Genomic DNA, 21,185 nt, shown 5'->3' on the forward strand with positions numbered 1-21,185 from the left:
TAAAATCAGGGGATGTCTCAAAGTTCTTCCTGCTTTAAAATGCTGATCCTAATTTCCAAAATAAGAATTGAAAATCTACTCTTTGGGCTTTTGGTGAAACATGTTCATATCTAAACATATTAAATACTAATATCCCTCAAGGTATTACAAGTTGATGTGTCATTAAGTAATGCCTTTTATCGTATCTTATACAACTTTTTTCTCGCAAATTCATTTCTATAATTTAGGAACTTCCAGGTTTATTTCAAAGCTTACTCTAAACTATCTGATTTCTTGGTAAGGAAGCAACCTGAGTGTGTTCATTGCAAAAGAATTACTGTCAGGATTAAAAGAGTTAATAAGCGTGAAATGTTAGGGAAGTCAGAGACACATAGTAATTACTCAATAACTACCAGTACTATGATAATTGATGGCTATCAAATAATCTTCTAAATCTTCTTACAAATACTTCCAGATTTCAAATTAACAGGGAAATGGAATATATACTTATATAATATTTACATATATTTAATATATATTAAATAACATTTAATATATAAAGCCTGGCAAAGGTTACTTCCCGAATTAAAAACAAGGCTACCACTTTAAGTAAACAGATGCCAGTGAAAGTCAAACTAATGCCTGTGTAGTTGACCTAAAAGTGTCACTTTAAGAATGAAATGTTAAGTTCTAATATTAAAAATCTTACTTACGGATTTGCTTATTCTCCTTCGGTAACTGAATTTTGTTTGTCTGACTGCTGCCTTCCAGGACAAACACAAAGCTTTTAACTTCTTTATCAAATTCCTGTAGAACAAAAATATCAACAGTGGTATTTGGCTTTGATTATAATATTGGAGCTGCAAACCCACAGGAAAAAAAGTCCCAGATTCAAATAACTTAAAAGTAGACTTGGGCTTGATGATATTCTCACCCTGAAATGTGCTAAGAACTGGACTACAGAAGCCACACTACGTCACTTGACAAATCCTATTGTATCAAGAAACCCTTCCTCCAAATACTAAGCAGTTCCCCAGTTTCAGGGATTCCTGCTACTAGTTTCCAGACCTTAGTTACCCTTCCTCTCATTTCATCTATGTATCTCTGTCTAACGTCACAGGCTGAATATCACTCCGTGTTACGGTAGAAAAAAGTCATCTAACCTAAATTGTATCTGGTCCATAAGTTCCTTGCTGTCTGGCCACGGCTCATAAAGAATGAATTATTGCCTTATTTTACCCACCGGCAAATACTACTGTCCTAATGTGAAGTTCTATATATCATCTAATTAAAATCAGTACTAGGTAAAATGTTACAATGAAGATAAGCTAAAACACTAAGGTAGAAGAAACATAAACAAAACACAACAAAATCTGAAAATAAAAAGCCTCCTTATATGTGATGGTCCAATTTACATGAGTTAAAAGTGGTAACAGAAAGTTATTTTTTTTTATCTTGAAGCAAATTCCAAATCGGAGTATAAAGACCCATCATGTTTCACAGATCCTCCCAATCTTCCTTTCTGTATGTGCTATGAAAAGCATCGTAACTAACGGTCGCTAAGAATTAAATAATATTCAAATAAATCTGTATTGTATCCATCACAACAGCATCTCTCATGCATTTGAAATGAACACACACAGACTGAGTGTATTATTTATTCCATCTATACACAAGCTGTGTATATACTTAAAACCTTTCAACAGCTTACCCAAATCATCAACATGGTCCATAAACCCCCACATGGTCTGGTCACTGCCTGGTTTTTCAAACCTCAATCTTTCTGTCTCTTTCTTTTTTTTCATCCTAGCCTTAGTGGCATTCTTGCAATCTCTTAAAAATTCTAAGCTCTCTCCAGCACAAGGAATTTGTATGTTCTTTTCCCTTTGCCTGAAACACGCTTCTCTCTACCAGCCTCACACAGTGTGTAGTTAGCTCTTAGAGATCCAATGTCATTTCCTTGGGGAAGACTTTCCTACACTCCCTGCTCTATACCCTCAAAGCATCTTGTAACTCTCATTCACTGTTAAGAGCTGTAGATTTTAAGCAAGTCACTTATCCTCTCCCTGGCCTCAGTTTTAACATCCAGAGAATTGGCATAAAGTACCTATTTCACATGGCTACTCTACAGATCCATATAATGTGCTTAACGCTGAACATGGCAAACAGTAAGCACTCAGTTAACAGTAGCTTTAACAAGTTATCCATAGAACAAGGTCCAAAGAAAGCCATTTTTCTCTCAGTTGTATACAAGAGGAGAGAAAGAGGAAAGGACAGAGATGGATATAGGTTTTTAGATCTGGTGGCAGCAAGTTGAGGTAGTTTCTATCTGATAACATCAGTTTTCCCTGTGAAATGGGGTGTGAGGTCTTCTGGTGAGTCATTGAAGAGGGCCTGTCCTGGTTGTAGGTTCGGAAGTAGGTAGGGGGCAGAGAAAACTGGTGGTTGAAAACCTGAAGATAATGGAGAAATAATCATTTCAGGGGCACCTGAGTGGCTCAGTTGGTTGAGCATCTGACTTCAGCTCAGGTTAAAATCTCAGGGTCTGTGGGTTTGAGCCCTGCTTTGGGCTCTCTGCTGTCAGCTCAGAGCCTGGAGCCTGCTTCGGATTCTGTGTCTCCCTCTCTCTCTGCCCCTCCTCTGCCTGTACTCTGTCTCTCTCTCAAAAATAAATAAACATTAAAAATAAGGATAATAATCATTTTAAAGACTAAGAGAACATAAAAAGAAAATTTTCTAGGTTTTTCAAGTTGAATTTATAGTAGTATTAATCTAAGAGGCTACAGATATTTTCTCCAAAGTTACTGAGGAGCCCCGAAACCAGCTCAGAAGAGATAAATGACTGGGGATTCTGAAATGGCCGGCCTTCCCTAGGCAAGCACTATGAGAGAACAAAGAGCAAGGGCATTCGAGGTTTTGCCTGCAAAGTGACTGAAATTATGGACTGTGGATTCCGGGCTCGAGAGAGAAGGAAGTGAAAACAGAGAACGTACACGCCTAAATCAAATTAAGCACAGGGGAAGTAGAAAGGCCAATGGCCTAAAGGTCTCAATTAGATTGAAGAACAAATCCAAGGAGAGTAACCGAGCAAACAGCCTTGAGAACTAAAGCTCGGGGCAGAGGGGCCTGTCTCAATGTCTTACTGACTGCAGAGGCCCTGCAGTTTACAGTGATAAGGCCCAGGGTGTGACAGTGGCCACAGGGGCTGGCTGACACAGAGCGGGAAGAGGTCATCAGTGATGAAGTAATCAAGAAACTGAGAAGCTCCAGGTTTGGAGAGATTTTCCTCACACACACTGACGTCACCTGGAACAACAAGAGGACTTGGCTTACAGAGAAGGGTTTTAAGCCACGTGCCAAAGTCTTTTTAAAGGACTGGGGAGTGGTTTCTGGGAGAGCTACAGCCAACAGTGTCATGAAAGGGTTTTGAATGAACCAGTAAATACAGTTCTGAAACCTTATCAAGTCCCTTTTGTTATAACCTTCATTCTCAATTTCATTCCAGGATTTAGATGGCTCTAACTTCTAGCACTTACTTTCCAAATCACAGATGGACTGCCAAGGATCTTCCATTTTGCTCCAGGATTTTTGCCCTGAGCACTAAAGATTTCAACAAATGCACCTCCCTAAAAAGCAAAAACGACACGTTTCAATTATAGTGAAGGCAGTGCTAAGGAGAAATAGGACCCACCACACAGTCTATAGCCATCTGTTGAGTAGATCTGGGAGGATACCCCTGTTAAAACGCCTCCATTATACCCTGATTGTACTTAAGCCACAACCATTCTGATTTGGGCCACCTTGGAGAAATGGTTTAAGGAATTTTTTTTCAAAGCACGATAGACATTAAGTTATGTTATATAAACTCTACAATCTCTCAGTGTGGGGTTCATTTATTTGCCACGTATAAATTATGTTTACAAAACATTCTAGTCATCTCTGACTAAAGGCTTTAAACTCAACTCCAGAGCCAGGCTAACAAATTCTGATAAATAATCTGTGGCTCCAAGCTTTCCAGTCATATTGACCAGAGCTCCAACACTAGCTTTGACGATGGCTAACTGTCTGACCTTGACAGTTATTTAACTTCTTGATTAACCATCTGTTAAATGGGTTACTGGATTACATCAGATAGTAAATAGACCATCCTGCACAATACCTTGTACATAGCAAGGGCTCAATAGTGTCAGCAATAATTACCTAAAAAATAGGGAAATTGAATATATTGGCACTGGGCAATAAAAAAGCCTGAGAAAGAGTGACGGTTGGGAGATGATTCTTATTCTGAGCATTCCTAGATCTTTTTAAATATTTAATTTGGAAACCTATCAAATCTGTACAAGAAAAACTGAGAATCATTTCTAGAGACATGCTATGTGTTTCTTATTGTAAACTTGAGAATATGGAGGGCCGTGCTTATGTAAAAATACTGAACACATAACTGAATCTCCATAAGCTTTAATTATCAAAGAAAAGAATTAAGATTATCTCTGAGGAAAAGTTAATTGCAAGAAATTGAGAATCTGAAATGAAGACTAAATATGCTTTTCTTTTATAGTCTGTTTTAATTATAAGCAGCACATGAGCAAATCCGTCTGATTTTTGTAAAGAATTTCCAGCTTTTAATTATTCTCTATAATATAAAGATATTTTGGCTTCTGCGTTTTAAACAATCACTCCAAGACACTTAATTTCTTCCTTAGGCATTATTATGTGCAAACTGTGTGTAGGAAATAATTACTATAAAATACTATAACTTCTGGGATTAGGTCATATCTTAATAAAAATTTTAAATCTGAGGCAGTTTTTTTTTTCTTTTTAAAGAGAAAACTCCTTGTACCTGACAAAATATCCCTCCCTTCCTCCTTTCTGCTTTCTCTGACTTTCCAAGTTTCCCACAGTGGGCATATGCTTTTTATAGCAATATATTTTACCTGTATTATATGAGAGCAACTCTCTTAAAATTGTTCTTCTAACACATTCAATGATATCAAAAGGAGTAGAAAAAGAGCACAGCAGACTACCTGAAGGACACCCTGGGGAGACATAAGTAGCATTTGGTGAAAAGGGAGAAGCAACAAAAAAGTAATCAGTGGAAGGCTGTTCCAGCTAGGGACAGAATCTTTCATTGCAACAGCAAGATTAGGATGGTAAACAGATTGTACACAGAGAATGTAATCTGATAGAAGTGGTTAAGGGAAGGGCAGGAGATTAGGGTAAAAAAAATGCAGGGAGGGGTTAGGAGTGCAGGCCATGTTTTGTAAAAGGCGAAAGATTTATGCGAGCTGAAGAGAAACCAGAGTATAGTCCATGTTTTGGAGACAGTAGAATACTCAAGGTGACCGAGGAACACCCAGAAGCAGTTCCCCCAGTGTGATCTTTGGACTACCTACATCAGAGTCAATTTCGGGAAGTTTTTACAAAGGTCCATTAACTTAGCTCTACCTACAGACATTCTCATTCATTAGATCTGCGGTGAGGGTTCAGAAAACCCACATTTTCCCAAGTACCTCAGTGTTTAAGAAATCATAGACTCCAGTTTTAGGGAAAAAGAAAATAGTTCGTAGCCGAAATTCGTTATTTTTCTTTTCTGGTTTAACCCACTCATGCATTCACTCATTCACTCTCTTCTAAATAGCTTGAGATGCCAGTGTGCATCAATAGTGAGAGGCACTTGGTAAAATTTAAGATTTATGGGCCCTGCCCTTATGATTCCGATTCAGGAGGTCCGGTTGGGGGATTAAGATCTGCATTTTAATCAGAGTCACAGGCAATCCATACACCTTGAAAGAACTTGAGCTGGAGATTCAACAAAAGCCAAATCACATGCGCAAACCGTGGCTGCCTTCTTCGTTTTTCTTTTGGAGTAAATACCACACTCATCAGTACTTCCTTCTCACCCAGAAAAACATCGAGTTAAGGGGGAATGGGGTGGTAGCTTTGTCCTCACTCCGAATACGAACTACCTCACCCTAGAGAAGGCTATAGACAGGTTGGAGAGCCGTTTCGGGTTACCTGGTACTCATTTTTGAACATTCCCGCAGGGGCTCGGGGCTTGGGGGGCACGGAGTTCAGGGCGTCCCGGGAGTGGCGTGACCCTGATGGCTGGAAATCGGCGGGCCGGAGCCCGAAAGCCCGACGGCAGGGAAGGGAAGGGTTTCCTGCGTGGCCCCAACTCTTCTCAGCCCCCGGTCAGCTCTACGTCGAGCCCCTGCCCCGCACCATCGCGACCCCTGCCTCCGGGGTGCCCGGGCGGGAGAAGGCGCAGCTGCCAAGGCAGGCTCCGGACGGCCCCCTGGGGAGTGATTGTGCGCGTAACCTACGAAACGGGGCGCCCAGCCACTGAGCCACCGAAAACGGCCCGCTCGCCCGGGATGGACGAGCGCGCTCCCGCCGTCGCCGCCGCCGCCGTCGCCCCGCCCCCGAATTCGATCGGGAAGGGGAGGGGTCTAGCGGCGGCCGCCATCGGGCCGCACCCATTGGCTCCCACGAGGCGCCTGCGCGTTGAGCTGTGTGGGCTTCTCGCCTACCGGCAAATGAGACTACGCGGTGACGTCGAGGCTGCCCTGGCAACCTAGGGACGCTCGTGGAGTTGGTGGACCGCCCTACCTGTGACAGACGCTGCCCAAGGTCGTGACCTGTATGGCCGAAAAAGCCTAAAATGAGCCTAGTTTAAGAGCTACCTCAGGTGCTGGATTCTTCTAGAAAAACCTGTTGCGTCTTTTTTTTTTTTTTTTTTTTTTTTTTTTTTTTTTTTTTTTTTTTTTTTTTTTTTTTTTTTTTTTTTTTTTTTTTTTTTTTTTTTTTTGCGTCGGTCTCTTTTCTTTGTAACACCATTAACTGGTAGAGTGCTTAAAGAAAGAGGCATGGAATCCTGGAACCCTCACACTGCCTTTGGTTCGAAGGTTCCCAAAGTTGGTCTCATTGAGGCAGTAAAGGGTCTGCTATCCCCGTTCATTGTTTCGGAAGGCCCAAGGAAGTAGGAGTATTTACTCAAACACACTACAGATGTTAAAAAAAGCCAAAGGTTTTTGCTCAAAATAATTACATACGTTGTTGAGCCACACACTTTACTAAGTTTAACTGTTCGGTTATTTCATTTAGTTTCTAGGTTAGAGCCACTCTTATAAGGTAGGTATTATGATCAGTCTTTGGCTCAGAAAGGTAAAATAGCTTGTCCAAGATCACATGGCCAATAAGTGATGGTGTTGGTTTGGTGCTCTTGTCTAATGCTGTGCTCACGGCTGAGTTAGGTCGGGTATGGTGTTATCAGTGAACCGCTGGTACAGCCCCCACGACAGGCTAGGTGGTTCACAGGTCTACGATCATGTGAGGTTAAGGATTAGTGTCCTTTCAGTTGAGAATATATCATTTCAGCATTGATTAAGAATTTACTCAAGGACATGGTGTTACTTTCTAGTTAACTCTAATTCACCCAAATGTCTTAACTCTTTGTGTGCCCTACAATATGCCAATCACTGTGGGTCATGTACAGCATAAGAAAATGAATACTGTCTGGACCTGCACCTTATCAGGGCTAAGAAAACTGATAAGGAACACACTTACTTCAACTCACTAAGTCTAATGTTAGGTGTGTACACAGGCAGAAGTGAGGCTGCCACATAACTAAATTGCAGTATAATATCTAGAATCCAGAATCCCTAATTTCTAGAGCTCAAACATTGTTCAATAAGTCTTTGGTTAGACTCTGTGCTGGAGGCATTGTGAATTATGGCCAAGAGACATGGCCTCTTATAAGACTTGTTATCTACTGGGGACATTTATTCACTCACTTATCATATAATTCCTAGCGATGTAATATATGCTAGACACTCTGCCAAGAACTAGGTATGCAGGAAGGCTTCATCTTCATGGAGCTTACACATTCATGGAGATGAGACACAATAAGCAAGTGAATAAATAAATAATTACAACTTGTGATAAATCCCACCAATCTGGTGGTAGGCAATAACATTGGAAGGGTGGATTAGTTTCCTGTGACCATTATAACAAGTTACCAAAAACTAGGTGCTTAAAACAAAAGGAATGTATTCTCTTGAAGGACAGAAGGACAAATTGAAGGTGTCAGTAGGGCAGCACTCCCTCTGGGAGCTTTAGAGGAGAATCTGCTCCTGCTCTTCTACCTTCTTGTGGATTTTAGCATTCCTTGACTGCATCTTTCCAGTCTCTGCCTCCATAGTCACACTGACTGCCTCTTCTTTTTCTGTGTGCCTATCTTCTGTCAGTGTCTCTTACAAGGACTATTGTGACGGCATTTAGGACTCCCTTGGCTAATTCAGAGTTATCTCTTTATTGCATGATCCTTAACTTAGTCACACCTGCAAGACCCGTTTTCCAAATAAGGAAGCATTCACATCTCCCAAGGGGTAGATGTAGGCATTTTGGGGGTTGAGAGGAGGTAACACAAAGGGTGACTTGCACTCTAATACAAAGCAGTTTTATATAAATGCCTTAAGAGAAGCAAAAAGTCAGTGGGAGTACAGGGGAATCCAGGAGACATCTTAAGGCTTTTAACAATCTACTTGGGTCACTGAAAAGCATGTTGTAACACCAGAGCTGAAGAAGAACTCACAACTTTGTCCTGTGTTATTTTCTTTCTGTCCTTATCACTATCTGAATCTGTTTGTTTGTATGTTTATCATTTGTTTTTAATCATTAGAAGGTAAATTTGATGAGGGCAAGGATTTTTTCTATGTTTTCTATGTTCACCATATCTTATCTCTTAGAGTAGTGCCTAGCACATAATAGGTGTTATATAAGTATATATATATTGATTGCATTTAAAGCACCTTGCCCTTTTAAATTCACCATGTCCAAAATAAAACTTCTCCAGGACTGGGCCTTTTCCATCCTTCACACTGTCACTAATACCACAGTGCCTCCTGGATCCTCTCTTCCTGTGGTGTAGCAGCCTCCAAAGTAGCCTCCACTGATCCACATCTTCTGGTATGTTGTCCTTTGTCTAATCTCCCCTTATAAGTGTACTGGACCTAGTGACTCACTCTAATGAGTGCAGTATGGTGCTGATAGATCATTTCCAAGAGTAGGTTACAAAAAGATTATGATTTCCCTCTTGCTTGGCTGCTTTTATTCTCTTCCTCTAGTTCTTCTCCCTATTTCTGTCATTACACAAAGAAGTCACATTTCTATATTGTGAGTACCCCCTGGAGAGATCCATGTTGCAGGAAACTGGTGTCCCTAGCCAAAAGTCAGTGAAGACTTGAGGCCTCTCAGCTGTCACATGAGTTAGGTTTAGAAGCGAATCCTTCCCTGGCCAAGCACTGAGGTAAATGCATCTCTCGTTAATGCTTTCATTATAGCCTTCTGACTAAGCCAGAGTCAGAGGCCTCCAGCTAAGTCATGCCCTAATACTTGACCCACAGAAATTATAAGGTATTTATTGTACACTAAATTTAAGGGTAATTTTTTTACATAGCAGTAGATAACTAATATACTCCCATACCAATCCATCACTTAAACCTATTTGTTTATCTATCTACCTTCCCTCCATTGAGGTCTATACTCTGATTTACCTATGATTTGCTCTTCCTTGAGCTACTGTGATAGTCTCTTAATTCACACACCATGTTGGCCTCCCTTGAAAACCCACTGCACGTTGCAGAGTCATCATTATAACATGCAAATCCAGTCATGTCAGTCTCTTGCTTCTAACCCTTTTGTGACTTAAAACCTGTCTTTCATTCGAGTTCGATATACAATATGCAACCCCCTTCATTTCAGTCACATTGAATTTTCTTTTAGTTCTTCATGTTCAACATGTGTGCTTCCAGTGTAGGGTGCTGATATGTTCTCTTGAATGGATTACATTTATTCCCGTGTTTCTTTGCTTAAGGTCTACTTCTCTGAACACAGAGTTTAGATCAAGGGTTCCTTTCTCAGGGACACCTTCTCTGATTTCCCTGACTTGATCAGATTCCCCCTATTAATAGGTTCTCAAAACATCTTAGTACTTAGTATTACTGAAATAACTGAAATTTTATTGTGTTTATAGACTGTCAATTTCAAGAGAGCAGGGACCATGCCTGTTTTGTTTCCCCTTGCAATCCTAGGGGCTAGTATACTAGTTCTACCTTGTACCTGGTATAACAAAATAGTAATCCCTCTGGATGAGTGAATGAAGGAGGGAGGAGATGAAGGATGAATATAATCTTAAAAGACAGCCATAGGCTTTTGTGTTGAGAAAACAAGAAGAAAGCAGTTGAAAATACGTTAAAGTAAATGAGTGAATTAATAATCTCAATTTATTGATGGGAAAGCTAGTTACAAAGTGAGGTGATTAATCATAGTGCATCAGTAAGTCTCTTTACTCAGGTTTTTTTTTTTTTAAATCATCTGTTTATTCAATTTAAAGCTAGAAGGAACCAATATCATTTACTTCAATCTCCCTATCTCCTTGAGAGAAAGTAGTTGTCCACTGCCCAGTTTTGGGCCATTGGGTCATTTCCTGACCCTCCTAATTCCAACAAGTTCAGGAGATTTATAATTAGACTTTGATTAGCAAGTAAGGGATAGGGCCTCTCCAGGCAATGGGCATTTCTGAAGGCTGCCTGAGTCAGAATAAAGTTGTTTTTTGTCTATGGTGAAATCTACCCTTACCACTGACAGTGGTGTCTAAATTTTTTTAATGTTTTTTTATTTTTAATTTTGAGAGACAGCGTGAGCAGGGGAGGGTCAGAGAGAGAGGGAGACACAGAATCCGAAGCAGCCTCCATGCTCTGAGCTAGCTGTCAGCACAGAGCCCAATGTGGGGCTTGAACCGAGGAACTGTGAGATCATGACCTGAGCCGAAGCTGGACGCTTAACCAACTGAGTCACCTAGGCGCCCCTGACAGTGGTGTCTATAAAGCAAAATTAGAATGTGTACTACTTTAACAATATGAACTCAAAATGAAAGCGAGGAAGAGACCCAGTTTTGTTATATCAGATGTTCTTGTTTGATGTGGATGAATCATGACCTGAGCCGAAGCTGGACGCTTAACCAACTGAGTCACCTAGGCGCCCCTGACAGTGGTGTCTATAAAGCAAAATTAGAATGTGTACTACTTTAACAATATGAACTCAAAATGAAAGCGAGGAAGAGACCCAGTTTTGTTATATCAGATGTTCTTGTTTGATGTGGATGAATGCAAGCCCATGACTAAACTCTTGGATTTGGCTATGACTTCAAGAATGACTACCTGGGGTGCCTGGGTGGCTCAGTCGATTAAGTGTCCAACTTCAGCTCGGGTCATGATTTCATGGTTCATGGGTTCGAGCCCTGTGTCATGCTCTGTGCTGACAGCTCAGAGCCTGGAACCTGTCTTCAGATTCTGTGTCTCCTCTCTCTCTAACTCTCCCCTGCTCACGCTATCTCTCTCTGTCTCTCAAAAAAATAAATAAAAAACATTAAAAAAAAAAAGAATGACTACCAAAATTCAGCACTGACACCAAAAACAAAAACAAAACAAAAAACAAAAACAAATGATAACAACAACAAAACAGTCTACACAAACAACTTTGCGTAAGCCAAGTTATGTACATTATAAAAGACAGTGAAACATTTTCTCTAATTGCTACAATTTTTAAAGAAGTCAGTACATTTAGTAATTGCGCTAAATTGCTTAACTTAATTTAACATTAAGAATTAGTCACTTTATAAGCTTTAAAGTGCTTGTCTTTGTTCTACAAAGAAAGTAATTTGTAGGTGTATTAATGTTATTAAAGGATATTGGATGATATTTAAAATGGAAAAGACTTTTTTGAAGGTAGTGGAATCTTTATATGGAATCTTTATATAACTTGTAGTTCTAAGTTAGATGCTATGATTATCAGTTCAACAAGAAATATTATTCTTTTGAACTAAGAGTACACAGTATTTACTATAATATAGTTGTAGCTTATATTTTGTTTGCAGTTTATAATCAAATTATTTGGCATAATGGGAAGGAAAAGATACTGGTTTGATGATCAAAATTTGCTTTTCTGCACAATAATCTAGAAATATTTACTACTTGGAGGGTTATTTTATTATATGTCCACATTATGGAATAACTTTATGCATGACAATAATGCCAAGTTGATAGAATAATTTAAAAACTGACTATATTTTCAAGTAAGTTGAGAAAAATTAGTGATATGTGAGTCATCCATTTGACTTTTGACTTGACAGTGGTGATGTTTTTTTTTTAGTAAGGGGGGTGTAGGGAAATATTTTGAGGATTTTACTGTTGATAGGTTTTTGTTTTCTTTCTCTGATCTATGGAGTTATAATGTGACACTTTCCTGCCTATACCGTTAAATGACCAATTACTTAAATATTCATGTATTAACTTGAAATTTCCCAAACGAGCTACTACCTGATGATTTTCTCAGGGGAAATAAAAACTATTCCAGTAGTTGAGTATGTAAGTATAAATACTTCTCTAATATAACTCTAAAATAGTTTTACAGAGTGAGTACTTAAGTTTAGAAAAATAAATATATTTGAGAAATACATTTTTGAAAAGATGAAATGCAGTGAGCTGATATTTTTTCATTTTTCTTTTGTTAAATAATATATTTTTAAATTTATATCCAAGTTAGCATATTGTGCAACAATAATTTCAAGAGTAGATTCCTTAGTTCTTTTCACCCATTTAGCCCATCCCCCATCCCACAACCCCTCCAGCAACCTTCTGTTTGTTTTCCATATTTAAGAGTCTCTTATGTTTTGTCCCCCCATTTTTATTTTATTTTTGTTTCCCTTCTCTTGTGTTCATCTGTTTTGTGTCTTAAATTCCTCATATGAGTGAAGTCATATGATATTTTTCTTTCTCTAATTTTACTTAGCATAATACATCCACAAAGTTGCAAATGGCAAGATTCTATTCTTTTTTGATTGCCAAGTAATACTCCACGGTATGTATGTATGTATGTGTATATATATACATATACACACTACATCTTCTTTGTTCATCCATTGAGGGACATTTGGGCCCTTTCCATATTTTGGCTATTGTTGATAGTGCTGTTATAAACATTGAGGTACAGGTGTCCCTTCGAAACAGCACACCTGTATTCCTTGCATAAATACATAGTAGTGCAATTGCTGGGTCTTAGGGTACTTCTATTTTTAATTTTTTAGGGAACCTCCATACTGTTTTCCAGAGTGGCTGCACCAGTTTGCATTCTCACCAGCAGTGCATCTTTGCCAACATCCGTTACGGCCTGAGTTGTTAATGTTAGCCATTTTGACAGGTGTGAGGTGGTATCTCCTTGAGGTTTTGATTTGTATTTCCCTGAGGATGAGTGATGTTGAGCATTTTTTCATGTGTCTGTTAGCCATCTGGATGTCTTCTTTGGAGAAGTGTCTATTCATGTCTTTTGCCCATTTCTTCACTGGATTATTTGGGTTTTTTTGGGCATTGAGTTTGATAATTTCATTATAGATTTTGAATACTAACCCCTTATCTGATATGTTGTATACAAATGTCTTCTCCCATTCTGTTGGTTGCCTTTTAGTTTTGCTGACTGTTTCCTTCACTGCACAGAAGCTTTTTATTTTGATGAGGTCCCAATAGTTCATTTTTGCTTTTGTTTCCCTTGTTTCCAGAGACGTGTTGAGTAAGAAGTTGCTGCAGCCAAGGTCAAAGAGGTTTTTGCCTGCTTTCTCCTCAAGAAATGATTTTGATGGCTTCCTATCTTGCGTTGAGGTCTTTCATCCATTTTGGGTTTGTTTCTGAGTCTGGTGTAAGAAAGTGGTCCAGGTTCATTTTGCTGCATGTCACTGTTCCAGTTTTCTCAGAACCATTTGCTGAAGAGATTGTCTTTATTCCATGGGATATTCTTTCCTGCTTTGTGAAAGGTTAGTTGGCCATACGTTTGTGTGTCCATTTCTGGGTTCTTTATCCTGTTCCATTGATCTGAGTGTCTGTTTTTGTGCCCATACCATACTGTCTTAATGATTACAGCTTTGTCATACAGCTTCAGGATTGCTTTGCCTAGTCAGAGTCTTTTCTGGTTCCATATAGATTTTATGATTGTTGGTTCCAGCTCTGTGAAGAAAGCTAGTGTTATTTTGATAGGGATTGCATTGAATACGTAGATTACTTTGGGTAGTATCGACATTTGAACAATATTTGTCCTTCCAATCCAGGAGCATGGAATATTTTTCCTTTCTTGTGTGTGTTGTCTTCAATTCCTGTCCTAAGCTTTCTATAGTTTTCAGTGTATATATTTTTCACCTCTTTGATTAGGGTTACCCATGGGTATTTTGTGTTTTTTGGTGCAATTGTAAATGGGATCTGTTCCTTCCTTTGTCTTGCTGTTGCTTCCTAATTGGTGTATAGGAAAGCAACCGATTTGTGTGCATTTATTTTATATCCTGTAACTTTGCTGAACTTATGGACCAGTTCTAGGAGTTTTTGGGTGGAATCTTTTGAGTTTTTCATATAGAGAGTGTCATATCATCTGAGAGAAGTGAAAGTTTGACTGAAGTGAGCTGATAGTTAATACTGGTTTGTCCTTAAATATATAAATGCTCTTCTGTTGTCAGAAAAAGTTGTTAGATCTCAGTAGGAAGTTTACATATATACATACATATACATATATATATATATATATACATATATATATATATATAACTATTCATAATCTAAAGCCAGTTAGTGTTGAGTCATGATAAGAAAGCTATAGAAAACTGGATATGTGCATGGAAAAAAAATTGAGGTTGGACCCATATGTTACATAAAAGAAACCCCACCCTAAAATGGTTCAAAGACCCAAACATAAAACTTAAAAACTATAAAACTATGTTTTAGAAGAAAACATAGAGGAAGAGCTTCCTGTCACTGGATTTCACATTGGTTTCTTGGATATGACATAAAAGTACAGGCAACAAAAGTTAAAAAAGGATAAATGAGACAACATCAAAATTTAAAGTTTAATGTGCATCAAAGGACACATTCAAGATAGTGAAAAAGCAGCCTGTGAAATGAGAAGAAATATTTGCAAATCATATATCTGATAATGTGTATATTTAGAATATACAAAGTACTTCTACAACTCTACTCAACAACAAAGTCACTTGATTAAAAAATGTGGAAAGATCTTGAAAAGATATAGAAACAGCGAATAACCACATGAAAAGTTGTTCAACATCACTAATCATCAAAGAATTGCAATTCAGAATCTTAAATTATCACCTCACACCCATTAGGATGGCTCATATCAAAAACATGTAAATTGTAAGTGCTGATGATGATATGGAAAAATTAGAACTTGTGTAGTATTGGTGGCAATGTAAAATGGTGCAGCAGCTATGGAAAGCAGTATGTCAGTTCTTCAAAAAATTAATATAGAATTATCATATGATTCACTTCTGAGTATGTATCCAAAGAAAATGAAAGCAGGTCTTGAAGAGGTATTTGTATACACATGTTCTTAACAGCATCATTTGCAACATTAAAAAGTGGAAGCAACCCAAGTATCCATGCATGGATGAATGGATAAATAATTTGTAATGTATACAATCAATGGACTATTATTCAACCTTAAAAAGTAATGAACTTACCACAACATGAATGAGCCTTAAGGACATTCTGCTAAGTGAACTAAGCAAATGACACATACATACACATAAAAATACACTATATGATTCCACCTATAAAGTGTATAGAGCAGAAAAAAATCATAGAATCAGAAAGTAAAATGATGGTTGCCAGGGAATTGGTGGAGAAGGGAGAAGTGAGAAGTTGTTGTTTAATTTTTGTAGAGTGTAAGTCTCACAAGGTAAAAAATATCTGGCGACTGATTGCACCACAGTGAGTATACTTAATAATACTGAACTATACACTTAAAAATGTTTAAAATGGCAAATTTTATGTTTTTTAACCATAATTTAAAAATATTATGGGGGGAAGGGAATTAATTAGGAAAAAAAATTATTAAAAAAGGCTCCTTAGAAACAGCTTGAGAGACACTGGTATTAATAATTAGATGTGTGTGTGTGTGTGTGTGTGTGTGTGTGTGCCCAGCATGTTTCTTTTCGCAGTATTCAGAGTTAGAAGGCTTTACTGCTAAATACATGGCATAATAGCGTGTGTCTCCTAAGAATGAGGATAATCTGGGGCGCCTGGGTGGCTCAATTGGTTAAGCGTCCGGCTTCGGCTCAGGTCATGATCTCACAGTTCGTGGGTTCGAGCCTTATGTCAGGCTCTGTGCTGACGGCTCAGAGCCTGGAGCCTGCTTCTGGTTCTGTGTCTCCCTCTCTCTCTGACCCTCCCCTGCTTGTGCTGTCTCTCTGTCTCTCAAAAATAAATAAAAAACATTAAAATTTAAAGAATGAGGATAATCTCCTACACACCATTTTATACCATTACACTACATATATATTATACCTCAGTATCATTATCACAGTCAAGAAATTTAATATTGAACAATAATATATTTTGATATACAGTCTATGTTCACATTTCTTCAGGTCCCCTAATGTTTTTTTCCACATAGGGTCGATCATGGATCATACTTCAAATTTAATTGTAATTTTAGTCTCCTTTAATTTAGAACAATTGGGGTCTTTCAAGATATTGGTATTTTGGATAGTTCACACCAGTGTTTTGTAGAATATCTTTCAATATGGGTTTGTCTAATTGTTTTCTCATGACTAAACTAAATACTTAGGATAAAATCACTACATAAGTGATATAATGCATCCCTTTTGGAGATAAATAATATATTTGTGTCATTATTGTGATGTAAACTTATTTGCTTAATTAAAGTGGTGAGTAGATTTTTCTATTGATTTTTTTGTTTCTAATTAGAAAAGGTGTATATGCTTAGTACAGAAAACTTGAAAAGTGCAAAAGAAGAGAAAAATCACTATAATTTCATGATACGAAATAAACATTGTAAATGTTTTATGTACACCCTTAAGCAGTCTTTTATTGTTCATAATATAGTTATTCCAACTTTTAACTATTTAAAATTTTTGTTTTTGTAAATAACTCAGTAGTGAACATTATTGTCCCCTTTCAAATCTTTGTCCTAATTTTAAAAACTATTTCTGTAGGATTTCTAAAATGTTAGTTGTTTGATTAAAAGATATTAATTTTTTAGATTGTTTCACTTTTGCCGATACTGTGTGCTCTCTGCGATTTTTATTTGGGTATATAGTAGTCAAAAATTCCTCATTGAATGTGAACACAGTTGTTTCAACAGCATAAACTAATGTAAGAACCAGTGGCTGTCTGCATTTCGTGCAACTAGTAGAAAAGGTCTTAAGTGGCTTAACCCAGTCTGTCATAGGTTTTTCTAAAGTCACATATCCACAGGTGAGCCAATCAGCTGAGGACAGGGCAAAGTGGGTATAGGGTGTAAACAGGCCTGTTAAGGAAGCAGATTTTCTGAAGGAATGGTGTAGCAGGAAGAAATATTTGTCATTTCTAGTAGGTTTAGTTTAACACTTGCTTTAAAGATAAAAGTCTTAATGTGTTTGTTTTTGTATTTGGCACATAACATTCATTATAAGTATCATTTCCCCATGTTTTCTACCACAGTTAGGTCAAAATACTTTCTGATCTGTGATTAACTCCACTCCATTCTCTGTTATGTGGTACTTTTTCTAATCTACAACTATGATCTTGTCCCTCCACTGCTTAAATGCCCTTTAGTGATTTCTTACTGCTGTTAAGACAAAAGCCCTTCTTGGTAGTTGACTGGGTATGAGAGATAAGGAAAAGGGGAGATTTAAGAATCCTGTCAGTTTATTGCTCAGATAACTGGGTGAATGGTGTGGTCATTCATGAGGAAGAGCAGATTATGAGTTAAATTCAGATGGACTAAATTTGAGGTACCTGTGGGACAGGTAATTTGAGCTATTGAATAGATGGTTGGGTATATGGTTCTAAAGTCTAGGGTGGAGACTAGGGCTAGAGATACAGAATCAGGAGTTAATCAAGATACAGATGGTAATTAAAAACTCTGAGATAGTGGAGTAGAAAAACCAGAGAGATTCTAGAGTAAGAAGAAAAGAAAGTTGGGGCAGAAATGACCTGTGAAAGTTGGATAAAGGATCAAAAGGGAGCTGTCAAAAACGTAGGAGAAAGACCATGTATATTTGGTGACTCTTGTGCCAATGATGTGAAGGTCTTTCAAGAAAGGGATAGGTCAGCAAATGCCTATGGCTGTGAGATGTCAAATAAGGTAAGACTTGAAAAGTAACATGGGGATCAGCAGTGACCTCTGCAAGATTACTTTTGTTAGAGTCTTTCACATAGAACCCAGACTCCAGTAGACTGAGGAGTGATTGGCAAGTAAGAAAGTGGTGACAGGCAGCTGACGACAATGCCAAGAAGTTTGGTTGTGAAAGGCAGTAGAGAAACTTTAATAGCTAGTGCTAGGCAGTTTACAGAGTTTTTAATTATTATTTGTTCCCATTGGGAGAGACTTGGATTTTGAAGATTCAGAGGAGAGAGATAATCACATGGAGACCCCTGAAAAAGAAGTATGAGACTTAGAGCCCAGATGGGAGGATTATGCAGAGCAGGAGGAGAAGTGTATGATCTATTTTAATGAAAGGCAATGTATAATTCATAGATAAGCTAGGGTGTAGCCTCTTATTACATTTTCCTGGATTATTTGAAATTTAATTTTATATTCTGGAATAAAATTTTAGTATGCAGGCTCTTTTGAAGGCTACAATGATAATGTACCTTTCCACCAGTAGGAACAAAAGCAAAATAATTTTTGTGTGTGAGTACCTTGAATTAATGTGATTTAATTGAGTATTAATGACCTGTTATATAGACTGCTAATGGCTTTTTTTGTTCAAGTATTATGAATAGAAATGTGTATGTGGTGATCTTTAAATGAATGTTCTACCATAGTTCTGTAAAACTATAGGGGAATTTACAATTGAAGGCAAAAATAAAGAGCTTAGTGCTAAACTTACAAAGGGTCAAAATTATGCAAGAAGCTAATCTGAATATCGAAGGATGGAGGATATAGTTTATTTGTTATTATAAATTCTCTGTAAACTCTTCTTTTCCATACTATATCAAAAAACCTTAAGAGAGTCTATTTTGCTGCTTTATAAAAAAGATTATGATTTACTTTTAAAAGAATTTAGTCAGTTAGCATTGAAGATAAAATTGCATCAGTACCCTTTCATGAAGATGGTTTTACTTATGAACCAGATCGTAATGTTAAAACCTAAGCAAAAAACAGATTATGGTATCCAACATTTTGGATTTTGAAGATGTTTGAACTGATTTGGTGACCATGTTATTATTTTGCTATTATATTACTATCTTGTATAATAGAAATTTTGCTTTATTTGAGTACATTTTGCAAATCAGAAGTTGCTAATTTGCACATTTTTTTCTTTCAGCACTCTTCGTGTTTAGAGTGATTGAATACTAAACTGAAACTGGCACACACAATAAGTAGTTGATTATTGGTTCATGTAACTTAGCTGCCCAGAGTAGATCCAGCTATACCCAGAGCTCCAAAAGCATTGCCAAGTTCTTTCTCTATCTTCTTTTCTCTTGGTTAGCTTAATCCCTAGGCTAGCTCACAAAATGGCTGCAGATTTCTCAATCTCATATCTTTATTTCTAAGTAGAGCATTTTGAACCAAAGTCCTTACATCCACATTCATATGAATTGACTGAGATCAAATGCCTATCTCTACCAATCACAGTGGTCAGATAAATATACATCCTCACTGGCTTAAGACTGGGTTGTATCCATTTTTTAAAAATAGATTTTATTTTATTTATTTTATTTTATTTTATATTATTATTTTAAAAAGTATTTTTTGAAATGGAGAAAGAGAGAACATACATGTAAACATGGGAGGGGCAGAAAGAAAGGGAGATGGAGGATCTGAAGGGGACTCTGTGCTGACAGCAGAGAGCTGAATGTGGGGCTCAAACTCACAAACTGTAAGACCATGATCTGAGCTGAAGTCGGGTGCTCAACACACTGAGCCACCTAGCACTCCTATATAAATTTTATTCTTTAGAAAAACTATAGGAAAATTGAATATATAGTACAGAGAACTCCCATGTACCCCACATTCATTTTCCCAAATTACATCTTACACTATTTTAAATTAATTATTAATTTTTAAATTTACAACCATGTTAGTTAGCATATAGTGCAACAATGATTTCAGGAGTAGATTCCAGAGATTTGTCCCCTATGTATAACACACAGTGCTTGTCCCACATGTCTTCCACGCCCCTTATCCGTTAGCCCATTCCCCCTACCACAACCCTCCAGCAACCCTCTGTTTGTTATCTATATTTACGTCTCCGAGTTTTGTGTCCCCCATTTTAATATTATTTTTGCTTCTCTTCACTTCCCTTATGCTCATCTGTTTTTGATCTTAAATTCCTCATATGAGAGAAGTCATATGATTTTTGTCTTTCTTTAACTGACCAATTTTGCTTAGCCTAATACACTCAATTCCATCCACATAGTTGCAAATGGCAAGATTTCATTCATTTTGATTGCTGAGTAATACTCCATGGTATGTATATATATGTATATATATATATGTATATATATATATATGTGTGTGTGTGTGTGTATGTGTGTATATATATGTGTGTGTATATGTGTATATACACATATGTATATATCATATCTTCTTTATCCATTCATCCATCGATGGACATTTGGGCTCTTTCCATACTTTAGCTATTGTCAGTGTCACTGCTATAAACATTGGGGTGCATGTGCCCCTTTGAAACAGCACACCTGTATTCCTTGCATAAATACCTAGTAGAGCAATTTCTGGGTCTTAGGGTACTTCTATTTTTAATTTTTTGAGGAAAATCCATACTGTTTTCCAGAGTGGCTGCATGGTTTGCATTCCCACCACCAGTGCAAAAGAGATCCTCTTTCTCCGCATCCTTGCCAACATCTGTTGTTGCCTGCGTTGTTAATGTTAGCCATTTTGACAGGTGTGAGGTGGTATCTCCTTGAGGTTTTGATTTGTATTTCCCTGAGGATGAATGATGTTGAGCATTTTTTCATGTGTCTGTTAGCCATCTGGATGTCTTCTTTGGAGAAGTGTCTATTCATGTCTTTTGCCCATTTCTTCACTGGATTATTTGGGTTTTTTTGGGCATTGAGTTTGATAATTTCATTATAGATTTTGAATACTAACCCCTTATCTGATATGTTGTATACAAATGTCTT

At 37.6% G+C, this 21,185-nt stretch overlaps 1 protein-coding gene and 1 long non-coding RNA gene across 7 annotated transcripts in view; one reads left to right on the forward strand and one right to left on the reverse strand.

Moving 5' to 3' along the window:
- Positions 1–6,449, reverse strand: part of C12H3orf67 (chromosome 12 C3orf67 homolog) — a 238,675-nt gene extending 232,226 nt beyond the window's left edge. For 2 of the 6 annotated variants that reach the window (XM_029918412.1, XM_029918408.1), the window contains exons 1-3: positions 5,995–6,412; positions 3,516–3,605; positions 693–786 (exon numbers count right to left, since the gene is read on the reverse strand). In XM_029918412.1, coding sequence (XP_029774272.1) covers positions 693–786; positions 3,516–3,605; positions 5,995–6,015 — 205 coding nt within the window. In that variant the 5' untranslated portion in view covers positions 6,016–6,412. Of the gene's footprint in view, positions 1–692; positions 787–3,515; positions 3,606–5,994 lie in introns of all 6 variants that reach the window. The other 4 variants (XM_029918413.1, XM_029918414.1, XM_029918410.1 and 1 more) reach the window with 3 other exon arrangements.
- The window catches only part of LOC115274901, a 60,217-nt gene continuing 45,361 nt past the window's right edge, over positions 6,330–21,185 (forward strand). The window contains exon 1 of the long non-coding RNA XR_003901315.1: positions 6,330–6,667. This is a non-coding gene — a long non-coding RNA (uncharacterized LOC115274901). The remainder of the gene's footprint in view (positions 6,668–21,185) is intronic.

The sequence above is a fragment of the Suricata suricatta genome, chromosome 12 (genome assembly GCF_006229205.1).
Source record: "Suricata suricatta isolate VVHF042 chromosome 12, meerkat_22Aug2017_6uvM2_HiC, whole genome shotgun sequence".
In the NCBI taxonomy this organism is placed as follows: Eukaryota; Metazoa; Chordata; class Mammalia; order Carnivora; family Herpestidae; genus Suricata; species Suricata suricatta.